At 39.9% G+C, this 23,173-nt stretch overlaps 1 protein-coding gene across 2 annotated transcripts in view; it reads left to right on the top strand.

Annotated features, from left to right (window-relative positions):
* The window catches only part of LOC113959487 (poly [ADP-ribose] polymerase 8-like), a 254,813-nt gene extending 233,701 nt beyond the window's left edge, over positions 1-21,112 (top strand). For both annotated transcript variants that reach the window (XM_027668556.1, XM_027668555.1), the window contains 10 exons: positions 3,082-3,147; positions 4,417-4,484; positions 5,305-5,353; positions 7,017-7,129; positions 7,296-7,368; positions 9,306-9,375; positions 11,637-11,713; positions 12,621-12,690; positions 18,806-18,890; positions 21,001-21,112. In XM_027668556.1, the coding sequence (XP_027524357.1) occupies positions 3,082-3,147; positions 4,417-4,484; positions 5,305-5,353; positions 7,017-7,129; positions 7,296-7,368; positions 9,306-9,375; positions 11,637-11,713; positions 12,621-12,690; positions 18,806-18,890; positions 21,001-21,103 (774 nt within the window). In that variant the 3' untranslated portion in view covers positions 21,104-21,112. The remainder of the gene's footprint in view (positions 1-3,081; positions 3,148-4,416; positions 4,485-5,304; positions 5,354-7,016; positions 7,130-7,295; positions 7,369-9,305; positions 9,376-11,636; positions 11,714-12,620; positions 12,691-18,805; positions 18,891-21,000) is intronic.
* The last annotated feature ends 2,061 nt before the right edge of the window (positions 21,113-23,173 follow it).

The following is a 23,173-nucleotide window of genomic DNA, read 5'->3' as shown; positions in this document are numbered from 1 at the left end:
AGAAAGAGAAGGGAAACAAGCCCCCAAGACAACCCCCCACTCACTCAGGCGTTACTTACGAGGTTGTCTTACTGACCCCATGTAGTAGTTTAAACCAAGTTTTCCCCCTGCAGTTGAAAGTGGTAACCCCCAGGGGGTGGTAACTTGAAGTTTTGAAGTTTTGTCCAATGAGTGCTTCTGCAAAATGTAAACATATCACAACCAAATGGAAGAGAAGAGTTGTAGTTTTGGGTGATAGAAGTGGTAGCCATGTTCTGACACCACGAGGAAAGGGGCTCTGAGCCCTTGGGGCCTTTGGGGCCCCCCAGCCCCGGGCTGGGGGAGCTGCAGGGACCTGGAACAGCATAAAGCTGGGCTAGGTGCCTGTAGTTATGCCGGGAGATGTTTTCTCCACCGTGGGCAGCACAGACAGAGCAGCAACAGCGGCGGCAGAAGCAACACTGGCCAGAGAAGGTGGCAGAGAGCCAGGACAGATAAGAACTGAACTAAACAGCAAACGGCATGCACTGCAGAGAGGACTCCTGGAAGGAGACAGAGAGCCAAGAGAGAGCCAACAGCAGCAGATGAGAGCAGAACTAGCTCTACAGAGAGAGTTGGGGTAAGAACTGAACCAAAAGACCCCAGACTCCTTTGAGACCCCTCTTTAGTCGGGGTGGTGGACTCTTACTGATTAGAAGTCCTAGATGGAGTAAAGGAGCTAAGAAGCTCAGTCGTCCTGAGAGCTTAGCCAGGACGGTGTGTGGAGGTTGACCTTGAGGCCCTCCCTTACTGTAAGCTACAAAGAAGCTCGCAGCCATCTTGAAGCAGGGCACAGAGGCTCTGCAAGGAATCTGAATTCCTTGAAGATACCAGACTGTCACGAAGACCCCCTGGGCTTGTGATATGACCGTGGTGGAACGACCTTTGTCTGGGGTGACATAGCCCACGGAAGACCCCTTTGCCTGCGTCAAGGGGCCGAGGGGGATACCCCCTCGTGAGTGCTGGCAGAGATCCAGCTATCAGCTGCTGCAAAGAAAAGAAGAGAGAGAACCTGCTGCCTTAGAGACATTGCTGCTCTGAAGAAGGGATCTGTCCTTCTTCCCTCCTGGACTTTTATTTGGAGGGGAGATCTGATCCATTGTAAATACTTATGTCATGGTAGAGATAGTTGAGATTGTGTGTATAATGTATTATAATATTTATTTGTATAGTCATTGTAATATATTACCTTTCCCCCACTTTGAGTCTGGTGTGTTTTGTCTGGAAAGAATCATCCCACATTAAGTTGAGATGTGGGAGGGGGGCTTGGACTAGAGAATTGGATTTTGGGGAATCTCAAACCATGACACCCCAGAATGCTTAGAATTCCCCATAGCAGAAGCTGCATCCCTGGAGCGTCAGCAGGTTCACAAGATAGCAGGCGTCCCTGCAAAGGCAACGTTGTCCTTCATGTGAAACTTGAGTTCTACTCCCAGCAAGAGCTATCTGCTTTTTATACAATTAACCTGTGACGTCTACCTGGGCAGGTGTGGCCAGCACCGCCCAGCTAGAGGCCTTTGATCCCTTCCCCATTATGTAAGTGGTACCTCTTCTGCGCACGCATGTGTACATTGGAATTTCCCTGCACCTGCGTACTACACCTCGGGGGGTCTTTCCAAAATGAGTCTGGGCGCTTATTTCATCCTCCTCCTCTTTACTTTCCCCTTCAAATGCCCTTGGAGGGCCGTCAGCCAACAGTGAGGCCAAAATTAATTTCAGTTTATACAAGATGCTTCCTTCAAGGATGAAGTTCTTGATTATCAGTGCTTGTTTTCACATAACTTGGCAGGAAAAGAACAGATTTTCACAGGTGGCTGGGCCAAACACAGACCAAAATTAGAGCATCTAATTAAGCACGAATGCAGGGGGGCATGTTGAGAGACAGTGCTGATGCTGTGCCAGCATTGCTCAGCAGTAGCCAAAACGCTGGTGTTATCAACACCCTTCTAGCTACCAATGCAAAGCACAGCATTGTGAGGGCTGCTATGGGAAAATGAACTCCATCTCAGCCACACCCAATACAATGGCCTTTAGGAGGTGTAGATGATGTAGACTGGGGGATTTCTAGTCCATCTTTTTATTCATAAAGTGGTTATTGCTGTCATCTCATGTTCTCCTGACAAACAATTATGTCCTTAAACTGAATTTTAAATTGTTAGAAGGCAGGAGGACTCTGCAGAGGGGCCCGGACAGGCTGGATATATCCAACAGTATGAGGTTCAACAAGGCCAAGTGCGTGTGTTCTGTAGCGTTCAGGAAGGAAGATTTGCCAAGAGGTTCTTGGAAAGGGGATGATGAGGAGACAGCTAGTCTGGCAGATAAGCAGGGTGGGGATTTGAAGCAGATGAGGGAATGTGAAAAGGGGTCACACCAGAAGGGGAGAGAGCTCCTGAGCTGGCAGGGCCCACATCACCTCCTCCCAACTTCTTGCCAGCATGGGCGAGGTGAAAGCCCAAGGGCAGAAGTTTACAAGACCCAAAGATGGGGAACAATGATGCTCCTGAAGGCATCATGGCATGTGGAACTGGTGACTTGAGCTCATCTGCTCAGAAAAACGTGGAGCCCTCTGGTAACGGTTCCCAGTAAGGAGGTAGACAAGGCTCACTGAAATGCTGAAATGCCTCTGAAGTTTTATAGAGCTGTTAGCAAAGTAAACACATCTACTTATTTAGTATTTTATTTAAGATCTATTTTTTCACTGCATTTATTTAACTTAATAGCATATTGTCCAAATAACTGGCAAACACTGTGTTTAGTTAAAAATACTTGTTTAAAAAGTGGCCTAATTTTTTGCATGAGTCACATTGTTGTGTGTTGGAGATTCCAGTGAAATTCAAAGAAAAACTAACATGATAATATTTTTTCAGGGACTTTTCCTGGACTGTGAATGACAGAGTCTGTGTGTAAGGTGGATGGAATCTATTGCTTAGAAATATTTGAAAGGAATGGTTTACTGAACATTGGTCCTAACTTTGGTTTTATGAGCACTCAAAGAATTCATGTTTTTGTAGAGTCAAAGATCAATATTCTTTTAATTTATTTGTTTATTTTATGCTGCATCAGAAGAAGAATTATGACCGAGTCATGAAAGCATTGGATAGTATCACTTCTATTAGAGAGATGACGCAGGTGAGTTTAAAAATCTTTACATAACCTAATTGTCATTTCTAGAACTTGGAAGATGTTTTTATTGCTTGCCTATGATTTGTGGGGAAGTCAATAGTATCATCTCTTTCCTATAGAACTGTAATAATATTAAAATGTGTGTTAAAAATAGCAAACCTAGAGGATCCCTAACAGCAGTCAAATAAAAGTGATGAAGTAGAACTCAGATCTTTTGAATTTTAAATAAGAGATAATAACAGGAAAAAGGGGACATTGTAACAAGATGATCACCAACTTCTGCATTTCTGGAAATATCAAACTGTCTTTTATTTCCAAAGCAAAAGAAATCGATTTTGTGACAGTGTTCTGAATGATAGATTTATTTCTATTATAACAAAACACTTGGTTAAATATGGTTGGGGACTTGGAATATTCACAGTGGGACAGAATCTGATAGCCATACTTATGCTTATTGTTACACTTCCTTTTCCCAACCAGCCCAACTGATTAGAAGTGATTATTGAAACCTCTCCTATGTACCTTGCTTTTCCAACTGTTATATAAATATAACCTCACAAAGGTTTATAAATCTTATTCTATATGTATTCATAAAGTACTTTAGGATTCTGGAATGAAGAATGAGGTGTATAGAGAGCAGTAAAATAAATTGAAAACAGATATTTTTAACATCTTTTAAAAATTAAAAAACCCCAGTCATTTCTGTTTCCTAATATGTCTTTTTAAAAGAAAAATAACCACTGTTTTGCCTTTTTTATAATGTTTAAATAATTCTTGGACTGAAGAGCTTTAAAGGGATGCTTTGCTCTGTGATTGAAATCAAGAAATGTTCTCAAAGAGATTATAATTTGATACAGTATTTTACTTTACCAGTTTATACCATAAAACAGTTAACAAATTGGAGTGGATTATCTTGGGGTATTTCAGGAGACTTAAATTTGTGAAGTTCCAGTCCAATTCCTTATTCCAGGAGCCAAACATAAATAGACATCTTCTGCTGTCCCAATGTATGCTGTAATTTACACATTTTGATGGCAATTATATGCTTATTATTTTACTCCAGGGAAAGTAATTGCTATATTAATTCTTCTTGCTGTCAAAAGACATTTATAATGGTACAATGCTAAATGTCAGTAAAACTATGATTTAAGCCTAATAATGAGTCCCATGTATTCATTTTAATAGACAAAATCATGGGCGCATGGGCGATGTAACATATAAAATTTAACCCTATGATTTCAACTATAAATAAAGAAGATAATTACTCTCTTCTAGGCACCGTACTTGGAAATAAAGAAGCAGATGGACAAACAAGACCCACTTGCGCATCCTCTTCTACAGTGGTATAAAATTGACTCACATGAAATGATAATTATTAAAGTAACAAGTTGAATGAATAATCATTCCACAAGTTTGGTATAAACTCGCCCTAAGAATTAATGTCAGGGTTGACATTGGCAACTGCATTTCTTTATGGGCTGTTTCTGGTCCCCATCTGGGCCTTCTGAAAATACTGAAAGAACTCCATTTTATTTGTATGGCCTCAGATCTGATTTGTAGTCAAGGTGATGCCTAAAATGGAAGAAAAAACTCTCCAAACAATATTATATATATAAAGTGGAGAGCAGTTCTTTATTGAAAGTTTTCAGGTGCACAGAGTACATAGGCACACACACATACAGAATTCTCACACTTTTATAACTTTAACTTATTATCATATCTAGTGGGTACATCCAACCCGAAAACCATTTTTACCCCTGGTACCACCCTCAGAACTGCCCCATTGGAGCCTTTACAAGGGTTCTGGGCCCTCTATCTTGTTTTGACTACAATATATCTAACTATTCCGGTCCAGGTGCATGTCCCAAACAGGATGTCCTTGCTAAAATCAATTTTCTTGAAAATATTGTTAAACAGAAATCCATTGGAATGTAGCACAAAGGTTTTAGTAACTGTATAAAGTGTCTAAAGTGAAAGAAAATTATATAGCTATATTAAAATATACAAAATGCCTAAAAATTTTTAGGCATCAAAGGTTTGATCTGCTTCAATTTGATAAAGGCCTGAAGCTGGGTGCTTTGTGATGGCCATTCATAACACATGCTCAAGAAGAAAAGTCCTGTTTGGTTATCATGTCTAATACATCTAACTTTCTTATTTTAGGGTCATTTCTAGTAATAGATCACATATTGTGAAACTACCGGTGAATAGGGTAAGTGTCTGTGGGTTCTTTATTATTTTCTCATTTCTCATGGCTCATATTAGCATTTTCGGTGGAAGTCTCCTGTCCAAATGCATCTACATTCAAATTAATCACGTGGGCTCCATTAATAGACAGGGGAGAGAAATAGGCAGTTTCAGACCATGATTCATAGAATCATGTGAATATCTAAAATAGATCAAAGGAATAATGCTCAGAAAAAGCCTATTTGAGTAGCTCAAATGCAAGTGTTTACCTTGTAGTCATCTGAGACTGGGTGAGAAGAATGTTGATATTTGTTTTGTTACCATATAGAATATTGTCATAGGTTTTCTTGTTTTAAAGAAAAAAACCCCTGCTTTGAATTTTTTCCCTTCACCACTGTGAAAGAAAGGTGTTGAGCAAGGGAGGGGGGAAGGGATGGACAGAGCGAAGCGGCATACACACAAAGGACTGGTTGAGTGGCCGCACATTCCAGACTAATTGCTTTGGAAAACTGTGGGGGAAGTGTGTTTTTCCTCTGGAGACGGCACTTTTTTACTTTTGCCCGGACTCAGAGAAGGGGTGTGTGTGTGTGGAGGGGGAGCCCTGGGGTTCATTTAGTTTTCGGCCTGGTCATCTGACTGCCTTTGGTCCCGGTTCTCTTCCATTCTCTCGTGCCCTGTCCTGGCCACGGCCTGGACTTGTCTCGGATTTCATCGGAGAAGTGCGTGCCATCTCGGCCGGACGCTTCCCTAGAGCCCTCCTCAGTTTTCCTCTGCACGTCTTGCTTAGTCCGTGCTGCAGTCTCTGGGGGTGGTGCCTCCCGAGTTTGCAGTGGGACCTTAGGAGCCGACAGGTGCCCAGAAGCATTTTGTACAGACGGCTTCACTCTTTGCTCCCATGGAAGGCAGACCGACCTGCGTGGCCGTACCCTCTCCGCGCTCAGCACGCTGCATCTGAGCTCCCGGCAGTTAGTGCCATAGTCCTGCCAGCCATCGGAGAGCAACTGCAGCCTCCGCTCCTCCAGAGATCCAACAGCACCCCCTGCTGGTCGTGGTTAGAATTGCGCCAAAAGGCGAAAAGTACTTAATTGTTGGTGGGAATTTGGGTGCAGGATTGTTTTTTTCTTTAAAGGGCTGTTATTTTTTTCTTTCTCCACATTTCCTTGACTGGAGCCTCTTAATTTCAGATTTACAATTGCTTAGAGGGAGGAGTTTGGTTTTCCTCATAACCGACCCTCCTTAGCAAACACTTCTGTCTCGTTAAACTGAGACATATTAAATACAAAATTGTACACAGACATGATGTACAAGGAGATCCACATATGAATACACTATAAAAAAGAATATAGCTCTAGAATTTTAGAGGGATGGTGCTGAGATTAATTTCTGAGTATGTGTACCTTTGATCCTCTGATTAAGGGCATAGTAATATGTAACCTTTCAAATCTGAACCTTACTTCTGAATTATTTCAGAAATGGTCATATGTTTCATAAACTGAAGGACATTTTTACTGTTTGATTTCAGGTAAAACTATGGTAATGAGACCAATTTCAACTTAGTTCATGTAGTTATTTAGATGCAGTCATATATTGTGTGAAACAACATGGTGTCTTAAGGACTAGCATTATGGAAATACAATCCATTTGTGTTAATCAACTTCTTTTCACTTGTACACTCTTATATTTTACAGCAACTGAAATTTATGCACACTCCCCACCAGTTCCTACTTCTGAGCAGTCCACCAGCCAAAGAATCCAATTTCCGAGCTGCTAAAAATCTTTATGGAAGTACCTTTGCATTTCAGTGAGTACATATATTCATATTAATCAAAGGTTACCAAAATGCTATGCTATTTTTGTGTTCTTGCCATTTGAGGCTTACAGCTGAGAATTTATTGTTTTACAGAATTACTGATTTAATTTTGCATTTTACACTGTGGATTTTAACACATTCTCTTTCACTTTTTTAGTGGTTCACACATTGAAAATTGGCATTCCATCCTCAGGAATGGCTTAGTTGTTGCTTCCAATACGAGGTTGCAGGTAAACAGTAGACTAAATAGACTTTAGCTAACCTGTGCACATTTGATTGCATATTAAGCTTAGGTGAGTTTTCAAGGGATGTGGTTCTGGTAGTCATATAGGTGGAAAAAAAGGCTGATTTCAAATATGCTCATGTTTCTTGGAATAGGTACTTTTCTGAAACAATTAAAATGAAATAATGTGTTTGCTAAAATGGCTGAAAAATCCCATAAACGGCATCAGTGTTTCAATTTTACATTGCACAACAGCACCTCCAGGAGGCTTAGCTCAGTACTGCTTAAAAGCAGTCTCAGGAATTAAAATTTAGACCAACATAAACTATGTCTATGTTATAGCAACTATGAGCATACTAGGTTTACAGAAGCTAGGTTTACAGAAACTGGATTTACAGCATCTTCTCTGGTTTCCTTGGGAAGGGAATATGGATTTACTAGCCAGGAGGGAGCTATTGCAAAGTTCAGTTTGGTTTTTCAAACTGAATCATCTGGACATCACTATTGCAGAGCAAAGTAGGCAGTATCAGAGAGACTGGGGATCTGTAATTCAATGTATTTTAGCATCAAGGTTTTGACAGCTCTTTCCCTGGAGCTGGGTCCGTGATACTTTGGAGGAGGATCCCAGGGTGCTGACTAAGAATCACTAAAGAATGGAAATCTCTGCTGTTCCTCTTACTGGTTTGGGTGATTTTATTAGCATCTTTGCAGGATACTTTCCCAAGAAAGCAGGTTTTACACACTAAAATTCACTAAAACCCCTTTGTTCCTGCTTATTTTTTTTGTTCAGGGTTGAGATACTAGGAAGAGGAGAAAGCAGTAAAGTTATTTTTCATGCAAGTCATAGTTTTTAAATCTCTCACACAACTAGGGCATATCCTGAGCCCATTTAATTTTGCTTATCCCAGTACCAACCAGTCAGGAAAAAATATCTACTTACCAGGGATCCTATACAACATTGTAGGATCTGGAGAAGTGAGAGCATGATTGCACGTTCCTATGGGAGCTCTGGCACATTGCAGAGATGACGTAATGTCATTGGGTCAGAGGAAAGAAATAAGGGTGAGCATGACTGAAACTCAGTGGTCATAATATCTACCTGGGTAGGAGATACTCTGTGTTCTCATTTGTGCTCCAACAGCTACTTTGTGTGTTTTCCTTAAATACTTTTCCACATAAAGCAATCAGTCCCTGGAGGAGAAGTGAAGCCCACACTTCCCCCTTTCGAGACAAGGAAATTACCACAGTGCTAAAAAAAAAATGCTCAGTTTTTCTGCTTAGCCCAAGCTCCATGACGTGGAGCAGTGATGTTGCTGAAGAAGAGTCTTCCCTTTACTCTCTTCAGAGAGCTGATAGCATTGTGGCTAAAGTGCAGGCCTAAAATGATGGGATATGCAAGTCTGAATTGACTCAGGCAAAAGCTTGATTCCTCCAGTACTCAGGCTGAACTAGTGACTGAATTTTTCTATAGCATATGACTGTTATCACCATCTCTTAATTTCTTACCCTAAAGAAAAGAAAAGCAGCTGTTGCTGATGATGATTCATAAAGTCTGGCTTAGGCTGTGGTTCCTGCATAGGTTTTGATGTGAGACATGCTGAACTTGCTCAGCCTTGTTAAGGGTAAGGTGTATTTGACCATCTACAGAAGTACCCTCTGTGGCATCCTCCATGGTAACGTTAGATTTAGAAACAGAAAATGCAACTATTTTATATGTAAATATGATGTAAAATTATCTTTGGGCATTTGGACATGGTTTCCAGAATATACAGTATCTTAGTTGTATATTCACAGCATGATTTTTTTTAAAGACTTCTTTGAACACCATTTATTATGACAATAAATTAGTGAAGTGGGGCAGATGCTTAGCTACATTAAGATCTGTGCCTATCATTATTATTTTGTCCAGATAATTGATATTAAACAGTCACTGCTTTTTTTCAGCTCCATGGTGCAATGTTTGGAAGTGGAATCTACCTTAGTCCATTGTCAAGCATATCATTTGGTTACTCAGGTGATATTTATAAATCATTCTAAAGCTTGAGAAATATAGGGGGGTATCTTATTCTACTACTTTTCTTACCAGCTTCACTGTTTACAACACTGTAGTAAATTTTATCTTTGTAGACCAAGATTTAATTTATTTTAAAAAGGAGGAAATCTAAGTTCCCTTGTTAAATACCTGTCCTTGTTTTTCAAGGTACTGAGTATCTTGACACTGTGCTTGAAGTCAATAGTAGCTAATACTGAATGCTGCGTGCGATGGAGCAGGTCTTGATTATGCAGTGGAAATCCAACTTTGTGTTTTGGGGTTTTTTGTCAGTATTTACCTAAGTCAATATAACACTGTATATGGATTTATGGGCTTTTAGGATCTGATCTGACAAAAAAAATATTCATCAATAGATATGTTCAACTGTGTATATTTAAGAATATTCTTAAGTATCACCATGTTAGGGTTACATAGAAAGTACAGGACAGTGTGTTTATTTTAGTATGAGAAGGGGAGGGAATATAATTTGTCCCATTAATAAATCAAAAAGTGAGTGATGCAGAGTTTTCCATGTAAGAATAAAATGATAAATAGAAGCACAATACATGATACATCAATGTGTATTTTAATAAACTTTCATAAAGATTTTAAATTACAGTGACTTTTTCCTTTAGTTATGCTGTATTTACCATTTCATATGATCCTAGAATGCTTTGGGTTGGAAGGGACCTTGTTGGAAACTAAATATATGCAGGTAACACCAAGATGGCCATGAACCATAGCTGAAATGTGAAGAGTAGATTTATTCCATTATTCTCAGGGACACAAATACACTGCTAAGCTTAGCCCAAACTTAGCAGGGGCAAAAAATCCAGAGCAAACACAAATACCTGAAATTTCCCACACAGAGTATTTTAGCATCTCTCAGATGCAAAGTTGGTCTCTGAGCAAAAATAGTTCTAAAACCAACTTATTTTTCTTTCTCCTCAACAATCTTCCGTTTTCAACTCCTTCCTCCCCACATTCCACCTCCTTGCTCAAGAGACCACCAAGTTGGGCCAGAAATGTAGGATAGGGTAACTTATAAAGGCACTTAATGGAGCATATCGGAATAAAGGAATAAACATATAATGCTTCAAGGTAAATGTCCCAGTCCTCCTGTCAAGGAGTGTGTTTGCATGCATGTAGATAAAGTTTATTCTGTGAGTTTTAGTTATGCTTTCTGATTTTCAGTATTTTTAGGTAATGCCATGATTTTAAGAGCTCAGCATTTTTACTAGTATGTATTGAATTTCAGTATCAGTAATCTCTAAATGCCCTTTTAGCTTTTCAGAGATTACACAAGTAGGGGAACTCCTTAGGACTCACTATAAGTACAGGTTGCAGTATCATTATCTAACAAAATGCCTTTCTTTTTGGACAACATTGTTTTGTCAGCTTCAATATGTTTTTTCTCTCTACTTTTCTGGGTCCCTTCCATCCAGTTTCCTCCAGAAAGTATGTAATATTTGATGCCAATGAAAAACACAGAGGAGTCCTACACTGCCTATAATTTCAAAGACTTAAACTTCTCCATCATTCAGTCTGTGTTTGCAAACTGCCAAGAAATATGGAATACTGAAAAAGCAAGGAAGCCTTAAGTAGCATACAATACAGGAATTTTATATAAACCAACATGAGGAATATAAGAGAGATGTAAGACACAAATGTAGGTGTTTAGATTTCGGAACTGGAAATTGGATCAAAGGTGGCTGACAAATAATTTAATACTTTTTCATGTAGATAAATTAAACCAAGTTAAACTTTAAAACTATATATGCCTTAACTACTCCTAAAAATTATTTAGACTTTTAATGACTCTAAATAAAGTGTTAAAGATTAATATCTAAAGTTGTTTCTCTCATGATTTTACTGTTCCACCCACTGTAAATCAGACTGTGTTATTTCAACCTGATTAGGGTCAATTAGACTCAAGACATGCTTAAATGCAACTTTCTTAAGCAACCACCTAAGAGCATTTCTGAGCTCATGTTTATCTGCTTTTGCACCTGTTTAATACTAATTTGATTTTCATAAGGTATAAGGTCTTTGCAACACATTCAGATGTTTTGATAATTTGCAGGATTAAATCAAAATATTCTATGACAAAGTTAACTAATTTTTTGACTGCCATGCAAAGGGCTGTGATTCCCACTGTGCTACCTGTTCCATTCTTCATATTTAACTTTGCTTATGAAGGTGTTTATATGCCAGGGTATCTTACACGATTTTAATATTCTTAGGGATGAACAAGAAGCAGCAGAAGGTATCAGCTAAAGATGAACCAGCTTCAGGCAGTAAAGGCAGTAATACATCACAGGTATAGTACATCAACCATGTCTGGAAAATTTATGGTTTTATGTTTGGGAACTTGATAGCTGAAAAGGAGGCAATGTTCCCTTTGTGAAAGCTAACAGTTTTATTTTATTGAATAAAATCAACAACTTCAGAGACTGCGACCATCAAATACAGCCCAACTGCTTTTAGTAACAATTTACAGAGTATATTGCAGGTCCCTGTGCCCTTCTTATCATATAATCATAGAATATCCTGAGTTGGAAGGTACCCACAACAAAATAACAGTATTTGGGAAGAGAAAGAAAACAAAATACAGATTGCATTATTACCCTTAGCAAGCCCTTGCTTTCTGAGTTCTAGACTTTCACAAGAATGATGCAAAATTGAGAGTGGTTATTACTGAAAAATAAGTAGCATTTCATTTATAGCAAGTCAGGTTTTCTTTTTCATAGTTTTAACATTAAACCAGTAGGATTCTGCTTTATCTAAAGCAAACTCATAGTAGTTATGTGTAGGGCTACATTTTGAAAAAGAAATCTTACATCAGTCTCTATAGTTAACATGTAAAAACTACAGAATAATTTGGCTTCAGAGACAGATTGGTGTGTAATAGCAGAAGCCCACAGAAATGAGAAGGACAGTAAAATATCAGGGTAGTGGCCAAAGAATCCATGATCCAATTCACCTTGAAATTATTATTTTTCTGCTATCAATTCGTTTGTCAGTAAAACTGATATTTTTAATATTATTCATTCTGTAACAATTAGGAACTTTTCTTTCTGGATAAAGGAACTCAAATCCCTCCCATGATATGCCAAAAAAAAATCTTATAAATGTTTTTAGAAATTCTATTACATTTAGAAATACAATAGAAATGTTTTATAGATTGCCTCAATCTAATTAAGTTTTCTCATGTTTTTACATCTCAGTTACAGAAGAAAGGACAACAGTCACAATTTTTGCAAAGTCGTAACTTAAAATGCATAGCCTTATGTGAAGGTAAGCTGAAAGCCCTTGAAAAACTATTTCAGTCATGGACACAGTGTTCCTGGATTCAAATTGGTGAGACCTTTAGTTCCAGTATTGTTTTTAGGTAAAAGGATACTGATAAGTGTACAAGTACTTGCTTAAGAGCTGACCATTATATTTCAGTTCAGAATATTTCCCTCTTCAAACAAAACCTGTAACACTTGCTGAATTTTCATGAAATAATCATATGCACATAGCAACTGATCATCTGGTCTGTCTTTCAAATGTGATCATATTCCTAAGCCATCAATATAACCTAAGTCATAGTCTTTATTTGAAAGAGTGACTTCTTGCAAGCTCTTGACAAGCAATTAAACACCTACAAGTCAGAAACAGCTTTCCTATTGAATTTCCAAATATTTTTTCACTTCTCAGGCAAATATACTTTTCATCTGGTAAGCAGCTTGTTTTCTCTGGCTCCAGAAATTTTGTGAAGTTAAAATCCAGTGCATATGAGCATGGTCATTCTTGAAAGACTTGTCTATCCTTTTAATAATTAATGAAACCTCAGCAGGTTTTGAGAACAACAAATTATGAAATTTGAATAATAATTGTGCCAGTAATTGGTAATTAATCTCATTAGCCAAACAAAAAGAAATTATATCAAACTTAGTTTGCCCTCCATTTTGAGCATTTGTTTATTTTTAAAAGTAAACATTCAGACAGTGGAAAAGAATTATTTGAAAATAGAAACTTTAAGCTATATATGCTTAAAGTGAAATATTTAATATGATTAAGGAGATGTCAGTCAACATGAAAATGCAATTTGATCTGGACAGAAAAATGCATAAGTTTACTTCTAAAACTTTCAGAAGATATGAAATGAATCTAGAGTTTACTAGAATTTACTTGGTCTTCAATGCCTGAAGTTTCTAAATATAAATCACATCTTTCCCAAGGTCTTTTTCATCTATGTCATTCTTTCCTCATATTTATTACTGGATTATGGATCCTATAAGGATGAATTTTAAACATTTGGTAAAATATATTTTATGTAATTCATATTTATTTCATTTTTCTGTGAAAATAAGTGTTTAGAGGAGGTGGTTAATATATATTTTAAATAAAATCAATTACAATAGAAAAATGTTTGTTAAAAATTACAATTTATAGAACATATGGGATAAAAATTGAATACACATTTATTCATGGTAGTGTTGAAACACACTCATAGAAATATTTTCAAATGTGATTTCGCAGAATATTCTGAGTTGGAAGGGACCTACAAGGATCATTGAGTCCAACTCTTAAGTGAATGGCCCATATGGGAATCAAACACACAACCTTGGTGTTATTAGCACTCATGGTTAGGCTTCACGAACGAAGATTTGGGAAGGGCTCTACCCGCATTTGCTACAAGCGCGCTGGTGGCTAAAGAGGCCAATGCGAGATAGACAAGATCAGTTGCAAAAGGCACATCAGAAAGAGTCCTTGGATGGTATCGGCAGGATACGATTCTTTCTGCGTTGTCTTTTCTCTTCAATGGTGATCCTGCGCGCATTCTCAAAAGAAGCAGCAGTGTTATAGATGGTGTGTCTCCAGACCTCCCGATTGGAGGCCAGAGTAGACCAGCAAAGGAGATAAATGTGGCCAAGGCTGAGATGTTGCTTCAGGGAGTCCTTGTATCTCCTCTTTGGGGCTCCTCTCTTGCGGCAGCCAGTGGCAAGTTCACCATAAAGCATGATCTTAGGGAGGCGGTGGTCCTTCATCCTTGAGATGTGTCCTGCCCAACGCAGCTGTGTTCTCAGCAACATGGCCTCAAAACTCGTAACTGTTGCCTGTTCTAGAACAGACGTATTAGTCACATAATCTGACCAGTGGATGTTTAGGATTGTACGGAGGCAGCATTGATGGAAGCGTTCTAGGAGACGCAAGTGGTGGTGGTAAATGACCCATATAAGAGAGTAGACAGTACAATGGCTCTGCAGACAATGATCTTTGTACTTTTCTTCAGGTGTTTATTTCTCCAAACTCTTTTATGGAGTCTTCCAAAAGTTCTATATGCCTTTGCTAACCTGTTGTCTATCTCTCCTGTCTATCCAAGGAGATGATACTACCTAGGTAATCAAACTGCTGGACTGATTTGAGCTCTGATTTGCCAATGGTGATATGGGGATGATGGAAGACTTCCTGAGGTGCAGGTTGATAAAAAACTTCTGTCTTCTTCAAGCTGACTTCCAGCCCAAAGAGCTCAGCAGCGTCTGCAAAGCAGGATGTTAAACGCTGCAGAGCTACTTCTGTGTGGGTGACAAGGGGAATGTCATCAGCATAGAGCAGCTCACGAACGATGGTTTAAGGTCTTAGTGTGGGCCTTCAGACGCCTTAGGTTGAATAGGCTTCCATCAGTACGATATCGAATGTAGATACCGTCCTGATCATCGAGGTCTGCCGTGGCCCTTTGGAGCATCGTACTGAAAAAGATTGTGAATAGGGTTGGTGCAAGAACGCAGCCTTGTTTCACGCCATTGGATATTAGAAAGGGCTCAGAAAGTGCATCGCCATATCTGACTTGGCCACGCTGATCCTCATGAAGTAAGATGATCATTTTAAGGAACTTGGGGGGACAACCTAAACATTCCAAATTCTGCTCACAGTATCAAAAGCCTTGGTGAGATCAACAAAGGTTACATAGAGACCTTTGTTCTGTTCCCTACACTTCTCTTGAAGTTGTCTGAGAACAAATACAATGTCTGTGGTACTCCTGTTGACTCTGAAACCACGTTGGTTTTCAGGAAGAAGTTCTTCTGCTATAGCGGGTATTACTCTGTTCAAAAATATTCTTGCCAGGATCTTGCCAGCAATGGAGAGCAGAGTAATACCCCGGTATTTTGAGCAGTCTGATTTATCTCCCTTCTTCTTATACAAGGTGATGATGACTGCATCATGAAGGTCTGATGGTAGTTCGCCTAGTTCCCAACAGTGCACCACAAATTCGTGGAATTTAGCATGGAGTGCTTGGCCCCTGTGCTTCCAGACTTCAGGTGGAATTCCATCAACCCCAGCTGCCTTGCCAATTTTCACCTGCCATATGGCCTTTAGAGTTTCTCCCAAAGTGGGGGCAGTATCCAATTGATTCTTCACCGGTTGCTGTGTAATGTACTGAATTGCTAAGTTTTGAACTACACGGTTGGTACTGAAAAGACTCTGTAAGTGTTCAGACCATTTATTCAGAATGGAGGTTTTATCTGTGAGAAGCATTTGACCATCTGCGCTGAGCAGAGGGCTTTGGACCTGGTATGTAGGTCCGTATCTGTTTTCAAGGCCTCATAGAATCCTCTGTAATCACCTGTATCGGTGCATAATTGAATTTTTCCTGCTAGACTGATCCACCACTTGTTCTGGATGTCACAAAGTTTCTGTTGGAGCTTGCTGCATGTGAGACGAAAGGCTGCTTTTCTTACATGACAAGATGGTTGAGCAAGGTGTGCTCGGTGGGCAGTTCTCTTTTTCCTCAACAATTCCTGGATCTCTTGATTGTTTTCATCAAACCAGTCCTTGTTCTTCTTGAAGGAGAACCCTAAGGATTCTTCAGAGGACTGCAGGATGCTGTTTTTAATATGCTGCCAAAGTGATTCAGGAGAGGGATCTATGGAATGATCCTTGAACCTAGTTTGAAGGTTTGCCTGGAATCTGTCTCTCACTGCGGTTGATTGAAGATCGTTAACTTGGAGACTCCTCCTTGGAATACCATCCCTTTTAGGTCTGAATTTAAGGTTGAAGTTAAGTTTACAGCGCACAAGTCAATGGTCTGTTTGGCATTCTACACTAGGCATCACGCGGGTATGGTGGACATCGCGAACATCTCTCTGTCGCACCAAGACGTAATCAATGAGGTGCCAATGCTTAGATCTAGGATGCATCCAGGTTGTCTTCAGACTATTTTTCTGCTGAAAGATAATGTTGGTGATGGTGAGCTGCTGCTCCGCACAGAATTCTAGCAGAAAGGGACCATTATCGTTGCAGTTTCCAACACGATGCTTACCTAATACTCCTTTCCAGGCTTCAAAGTTCTTTTGTACTCTGGCATTGAAATCACCAAGGATAATGATCTTATCATCTGCAGGAACCTTTTGGGTAAGGTGGCACAGGTCGGTGTAAAATTTATCTTTTTCAGCAGGGTCAGCTTGGAGAGTTGGGGCATATATACTAAAGAGGACAACACATTGTTTGTTGTGTAGTGGAAGGCGTAGGGAGATAATGCGGTCAGAGTGACCTGTTGGCAGATTTTTGAGTTTAGGAACAATAGAGTTTTTAATCATGAAGCCAACTCCTGAAAGATGCCTTTCGGTTCTGGGTTTACCTCACCAAAACGGTGTGTAACCAGCACCATGGTCTCTAAGGCTGCCTTCCTCGTGGAGACAAACTTCACTGAGAGCAGCTATGTTGATATTGAGACGAGACAGTTCGTGGGCAATTAGGGCAGAGCGATGCTCAGGGCTTCCACTATCCACAGTATCAAGCACAGTTCTGATGTTCCAGCATGCGAGTGCCAGTTTGGGTACACCTTTGAAGGCAGGTGTATGCTTTTGTCTTTTAATCTTTGTTTGACCGCATTAGAAGATGCCCGTTGGCCGCAGTTAACCAACTAGGTGAAGGGTGGAGGTGAGCTTTGGTTAGGCCACCTTTTCTAGGCCCCTCTCCATGTGGAGCAAGCAGTGCTCTCCTTGAAAAAGGCTGCTTGGTCATTCAGGGTGCTGCCCAAATAGACCGTCATCTCCAGGGTCAGTCTCAGGCGACCAAAGTCCTGAACCGCCTGCATGCAGGGTTGGGTCTGCGGCTTCCAGTGCACCTTTCACCTGCTGTTTTGACCCTTGCCTGTCTCTACAGGGCTTTACAAATGTTGGTATAACCTTCAGGCCTGCGCAATGGATTTTTTAGGTGACACGCAGCATGCGCAGAACTGGACCCACCCTTTAATCCGAAGGTTCATCTGCCAGGGGTTAGCGAGCTTGGACGGTGGCAACGAGGTCCTCAGGACGTAGGTTTAATTAGAGTATCCTTCTCTTAGATGGATGGCCTTACAGGGCTAAGCGAGCTCCATCTGCCTGGGTTTGGAATCAGAGTTGTCCTTCTCCTAGGATGACTGCCAGAAGGCTAGTGAGCTCATCCTGCCCGTGGACATATTTTACTACAGGACTTCTCTCGCACTGCCCACCCGCAGTCCTCCAAGCAGGACTACCCTGTCCACCCTCCCGCCCATCCGGGGACCCCACGGCCCACCGTGCCCCCTCCCACTCCTCCAAATTGGACTGGTAAACCTCTGTGCACTCCGAAGTTCCTCCTCTCCTCTCGTCCGGGGCTGCAGCCCCCTCAGCGTGGCGGGGCCGGCTGAGGGAAAGCCCCCTCGGCGTGGCCGGGGCCGGTCGGGAGGGAAAGCCCCCTCGGTGTGGCCGGGAGGGAAAGCCCCCTCGGCGTGGCCGGGGCCGACCGGGCTATTAGCAGTATGCTCTAACCAGCTGAGCTAATCTCAGTTCTATATAGACTGATAGTAAAGATTCTTCCTAGCAATAAAAAGGTTTCTTTCATTTGCTCATAAATAACCTATCAACAAATACATTGCTGTCTTCTAAACGTTGGGCAAGTTTGGGCAAGCTTTGTGAACCCCTTGAGTCATAATTGCTATGCTAAGTTTTAAAAAATATTTTGTATTGTTGCAAATCCCAAATTTGTGGGATCTCAGTTTCAGGCTTTATCTTTCACATCTTATTTTTGACTCAGTCATCATCAAACACAAATATCTCTGTTCCAAAGGCTGATTAGTTGACTCAGATGCTCTTTAACAGTCCTGCGGTCATTTAAAATCAGTTTTTAATGAATATATTTTTTCTTTTTGCATTCCAATTAAGAACTGACTGCCATACATCTGTGTTTTCTGGAAAATATAACATATTTTGGAAACAAGAATCAAGTTCATTTCCCTGTTTGTACTAGCAACCAGCTCAGATTCTACACCATGACACAGACATGCACTGGAAAACTACACATTCCCAGAAGGATATTTAAAGTGTTTAAAAAAGAAAATATTTTAAAGCAATATTTTCCAGTCATGTTTTCATCACTATGGAATTTATTCTTTCCCTAATAGTGATAACTTCTTCCAATCTGCACAAACATGGAGAGATATGGGTAGTTCCGAATACGGATCACGTGTGTACAAGATTTTTCTTTGTGTGAGTACAAAGCTTCTTTTAACATTCAACATATGTCCATTCTAGGCCCTTTTACCCCATGTTCCCTCCAATAGTTGTAAATGAAGTAGATAAAAGATGTTTCTTCTAATTCTTTAAATTATCACTTCATTTTTTATTTATCTCTATACTTCGTTTTGTTAGGAAATGTATGTATAAGTTAGTGGCAAAGGTTTAGTAGATCATAGAATCACAGAATGGGTCAGGTTGGAAGGGACCACAGTGGGTCATCTGGTCCATCCTCCCTGCTCAAGTAGGGTCATCCCAGAGCACATGGCACAGGACTGCGTCCAAATGGTTCTTGAATATCTGCAGTGAGGGAGACTCCACACCCTCCCTGGGCAATCTGTTCCAGCATGTGGTCACTCGCATAGTAAAGAAGTTCTTCCTCATGTTCAGGTGGAACTTCTTGTGCATCAATTTCTGCCCATTGCCTCTTGTCCTATTGGTTGGCACCACCGAGAAGAGCCTGGCTCCATCCTCTTGACACCCACCCTTTAGATATTTATACATATTAATGAGGTCCCTTCTCAGTTGCCTCTTCTCAAGGCTGAACAGGTCCAACTCTCTCAGCCTTTCCTTGTAAGAGAGATTCTCCAGACCCCTGACCAACTTAGTAGCCCTCCGCTGGACCTGCTTCAGGAGCCCCATGTCTCTCTTGTACTGTGGAGCTCAGAACTGCACACAGTACTCCAAATGTGGTCTCACCAGAACTGAGTAGAGGGACAGGATCACCTCCCTCAACCTCCTGGCAATGCTCTTTCTAATGCATCCCAGGATTATGTTGGCCTTCTTAGCCACAAGGGCACTCTGCTGGCTCAGGGACAGCTTGTTGTCCTCCAGGATCTGCAGCACTCCTTTCCAGAAGGTCAACCCCCAGCCTCTACTGGTGCCAGGGGTTATTCTTCCCCAGGTGCAGGACCCTGCACTTGCCTTTGTTGAACTTCAGATGGTTCTTCACTGTCCATCTCTCCAAGCTATTGAGGTCCCTCTGAAGGGCCGCACAACACTCCAGGGTATTGGTCACTCCTCCCAGTTTTGTATCATCAGCAAACTTGCTGAGGGGGCACTCTACCCCCTCATCCAAGTTATTGATGAACAAGTTAAATAACACTGGGAACGGTATAGAACCCTGGGGGACACCACTAGTAACAGGTCTCCAACTAGACTCTACCACTGATGATAACCCTCTGGGATCTGCCACTCAACCAGTTCTCAATCCATCCCACTGTCCACTCATCCAACCCACACTTCTTGAGTTTACCTATGAGGATTTTATGAGAGATTTTTAGTTATAGAATAAATTAATGGAGAGTTATTGATTTTTCCCACTCTATAGCATTACCTCATGTTATATTAAATCTATTGATGTATTGTAAAATATCTCTTCTATTTGGGTGTATGTTTCAAAGCTGAAGAATACATTAAAGTCTTCCTGTCTATGATGTGAGCATTTTCCCTCTCACCTATGACTTTTAATTATATATTGAAGAGATTTCAACCCTGCAAAGCGAGTCATGCAGAGCAGTGGAGGAGCATGCTGACTTCAGATTGACCAACACTGGGGTTTTCAGTGATCAGGATTGCTTTATCCATGCAAATCCTTAATGCAGGCGAGTTCTCATACGGAGAAAAACCTTTGATGTTTTCATGGTGTCACCACTAAGTGGAGACCCACTTGTGACAGGAGTTTGGGTACTGCAGGTATTGCGGAACATTGTGCATACTTTGGCACCAGCCTCCCATAGGGCAACCTGGGAGCATCTGCAGAAACAACCCTTTCCTTTATACTTCCAGCAAGAGGGAAGCTGTTAATGTGCCTTGGTGGGCCAGGTGCCAGCAGAAGTTACCTTTGGGTCCTAGTGGGTTATTCAACCTCAGGGTTTTGATGACAGGGGCAGCCCTACCATCCTTCACTCTCTGTAAAGTTTAGGATCTGTATATAACAGTGAAGTGCAGCAGAGCATTTTAATAGGAAACATCAACATATGGAATAAACACTTTTGATTATTGAATGAAACAGAGTTTTGACTGTTTTTAGGTAGATTAGTAAAACAATAATTTGATTTTATTTTCTGTACTCTTATTTTAGTTATGAAGATGGTCAAGTGGGTGATACAAGTATAAATACACAGGAACCAAGCATTCATAAAGAGATTCTTCGAGTCATTGGCAATCAAACTGCTACTGGTTAAAAGGACCACTCGTATTTCATTGTGATTTGGAAACCTTCCTCAGTCTCAAAGTTGGATTTTGAACTGAAGAAGATGCAAGAAATAAATTTATTATTGTCATTATTCTAAGCAAATTAACCCTTTGAATACTTACTGTTTTCTTACTTAACATGTCTTATAAAAATACCTGAGATGGTATGAATTAGCAAGTGTAGAGGTGCAAAGTCTATTAATATACTGCAACTAATAGTAATTAAACAGGTATTTGGGTTGCTCACAATAAACAGACTTTAAAAAGGAGTTTTGTGATGATATTTTTATATTACATTTCAATTGGAGGTTTTAGCACTGCATACTGATATTTTAAATTTAGAATGACAATTATAAGCAAGATAGAAGATTTTATAGCAGAACACCTGTATTATGCAGGATACTTTGCAATAAGTAAAATATTCTATACTTAAACATAATAAAAGGTTACCTGAAACATGTCAAATAAAAGAGATTGGTTACCTACAGCTATCTTTGATTATATTACACAGATACATTAGGATTTAGAGTCAAAGGTTAAAACGACAATACATTTTTGTTTAATGAGTGAAACAAAGCAAAAAGTAATTACTCCAATGGTGTACATTTAGTTTCGTTTATGTTCTCTGGAAACACTGTCTTATACATTAAGTAGCTTGGTTGCATTTTTTTAATTATACAAGCCTAACAAAAACCTGGAAATTTGAAACTATTAATTTCCTTTTTAGAAATTTGATTTTTTTATATACTAGAATTTCTTTAGATCAACAAGGTTCTTTAATATTTTCATCCTAACTTCAGTGAGACTTCTCTGTGGTTAAATTTAGCCACATATTTAAAAGTACCTGTGGAATTAGGGTTTTTACATGACTGAGTTGATTGTTTGTACATCAGAAAATACAAACAAATCCAAAATTTTACTGATTTTTCTCTTGATGAAATATTTTTATTAATTTATTCATAAGGTAAAACAAATCAAATCTTTCTGTCCTTTAAGCAAACAACTGTTTTTTCCAAGTGAGTATGATGGTAACACCAGTCTCTAAGGCATAAACCACACCTTTAGATATGGAGAGCAGTTAAACTTATGCATCTGTGCAATTATTATAGGTCACCTGAGAAAGTAAAAAGAGACTGAATCCTCTATAATGTTATTTTCATAATAAAGATACTGAAGAGCCAAATAACAGCACAACAGAACATAGGTCAGTGTTTGTTTCTTTTAAACAGAACAGCATTAGATATGGAGTAATGCGTGATTCCTTCTTGTTGCAGTCCCTTATTCCGTGATGTAATTTAAGTGCCCTGCAAGTAAAATAGTGTTATTTGGCTTAGGAGCACATACTTGGAGATTGATTTTAACACTCCAGACTTATTTGTTGGGGAACTCAGTTTTTCTGTGTTCACATCCAGACTTGTAAACCCAATCCTGTTTGCGAATCCCCATTTTGCTATTGCATTTGTGTTGAATTTCACTCCTATTTGGTGGACCCCTAACTTGAGTACCACTACTGTAATTGTTATCTTTTGTGTTGGGACACAAGTTAACCTCTTGCAACAAAGAGGATTCCTGAAATTTATCTATATATGTAAGGACTGCCTTAGGTTGTGTAACTGCACAAAATCAACATAATTCAAAAGTGGAGTTAAACTCCATGATTTGTCCTGCTTTATGTGTCTGAACCACTATGTTTTGCAGAACAGAAAGAAACTAGGAAGCAAGTCCACAAAGATATCCTTGTTAACTTGCTGGGCTGATAGTCTACCACTCTGGGAAGCTTTCTCAAAAAAACTAGGATAAAAGAAAGATGACCATGAGTGAATAGGGGAAGCCAAGTAAGGAGTCATCTGTCATCTTCCCTGTCCCCTCAAGCTGCAGCAGGGTCACAAGTAAACACCTTGAAGGAAGGAACCTGGAATGCATCTATGGCAGTGAATCAGCCTTGTTTTGCACAGTTGTGTCATGATACTGGCCATGCATGGTGCCATCGTAAGTACAACCACTGGAAAGAGGAGGGAAAATACATCTCTGACAAATTTTAAGACTGCTCCGATTTAAAT

The sequence above is a fragment of the Corapipo altera genome, unplaced genomic scaffold (genome assembly GCF_003945725.1).
Source record: "Corapipo altera isolate COAL_440 unplaced genomic scaffold, ASM394572v1 61067, whole genome shotgun sequence".
NCBI classification, from domain to species: domain Eukaryota; kingdom Metazoa; phylum Chordata; class Aves; order Passeriformes; family Pipridae; genus Corapipo; species Corapipo altera.
Note: the sequence above shows the minus strand (reverse complement) of the source record. Positions and strands in the feature narration are given on the sequence as shown.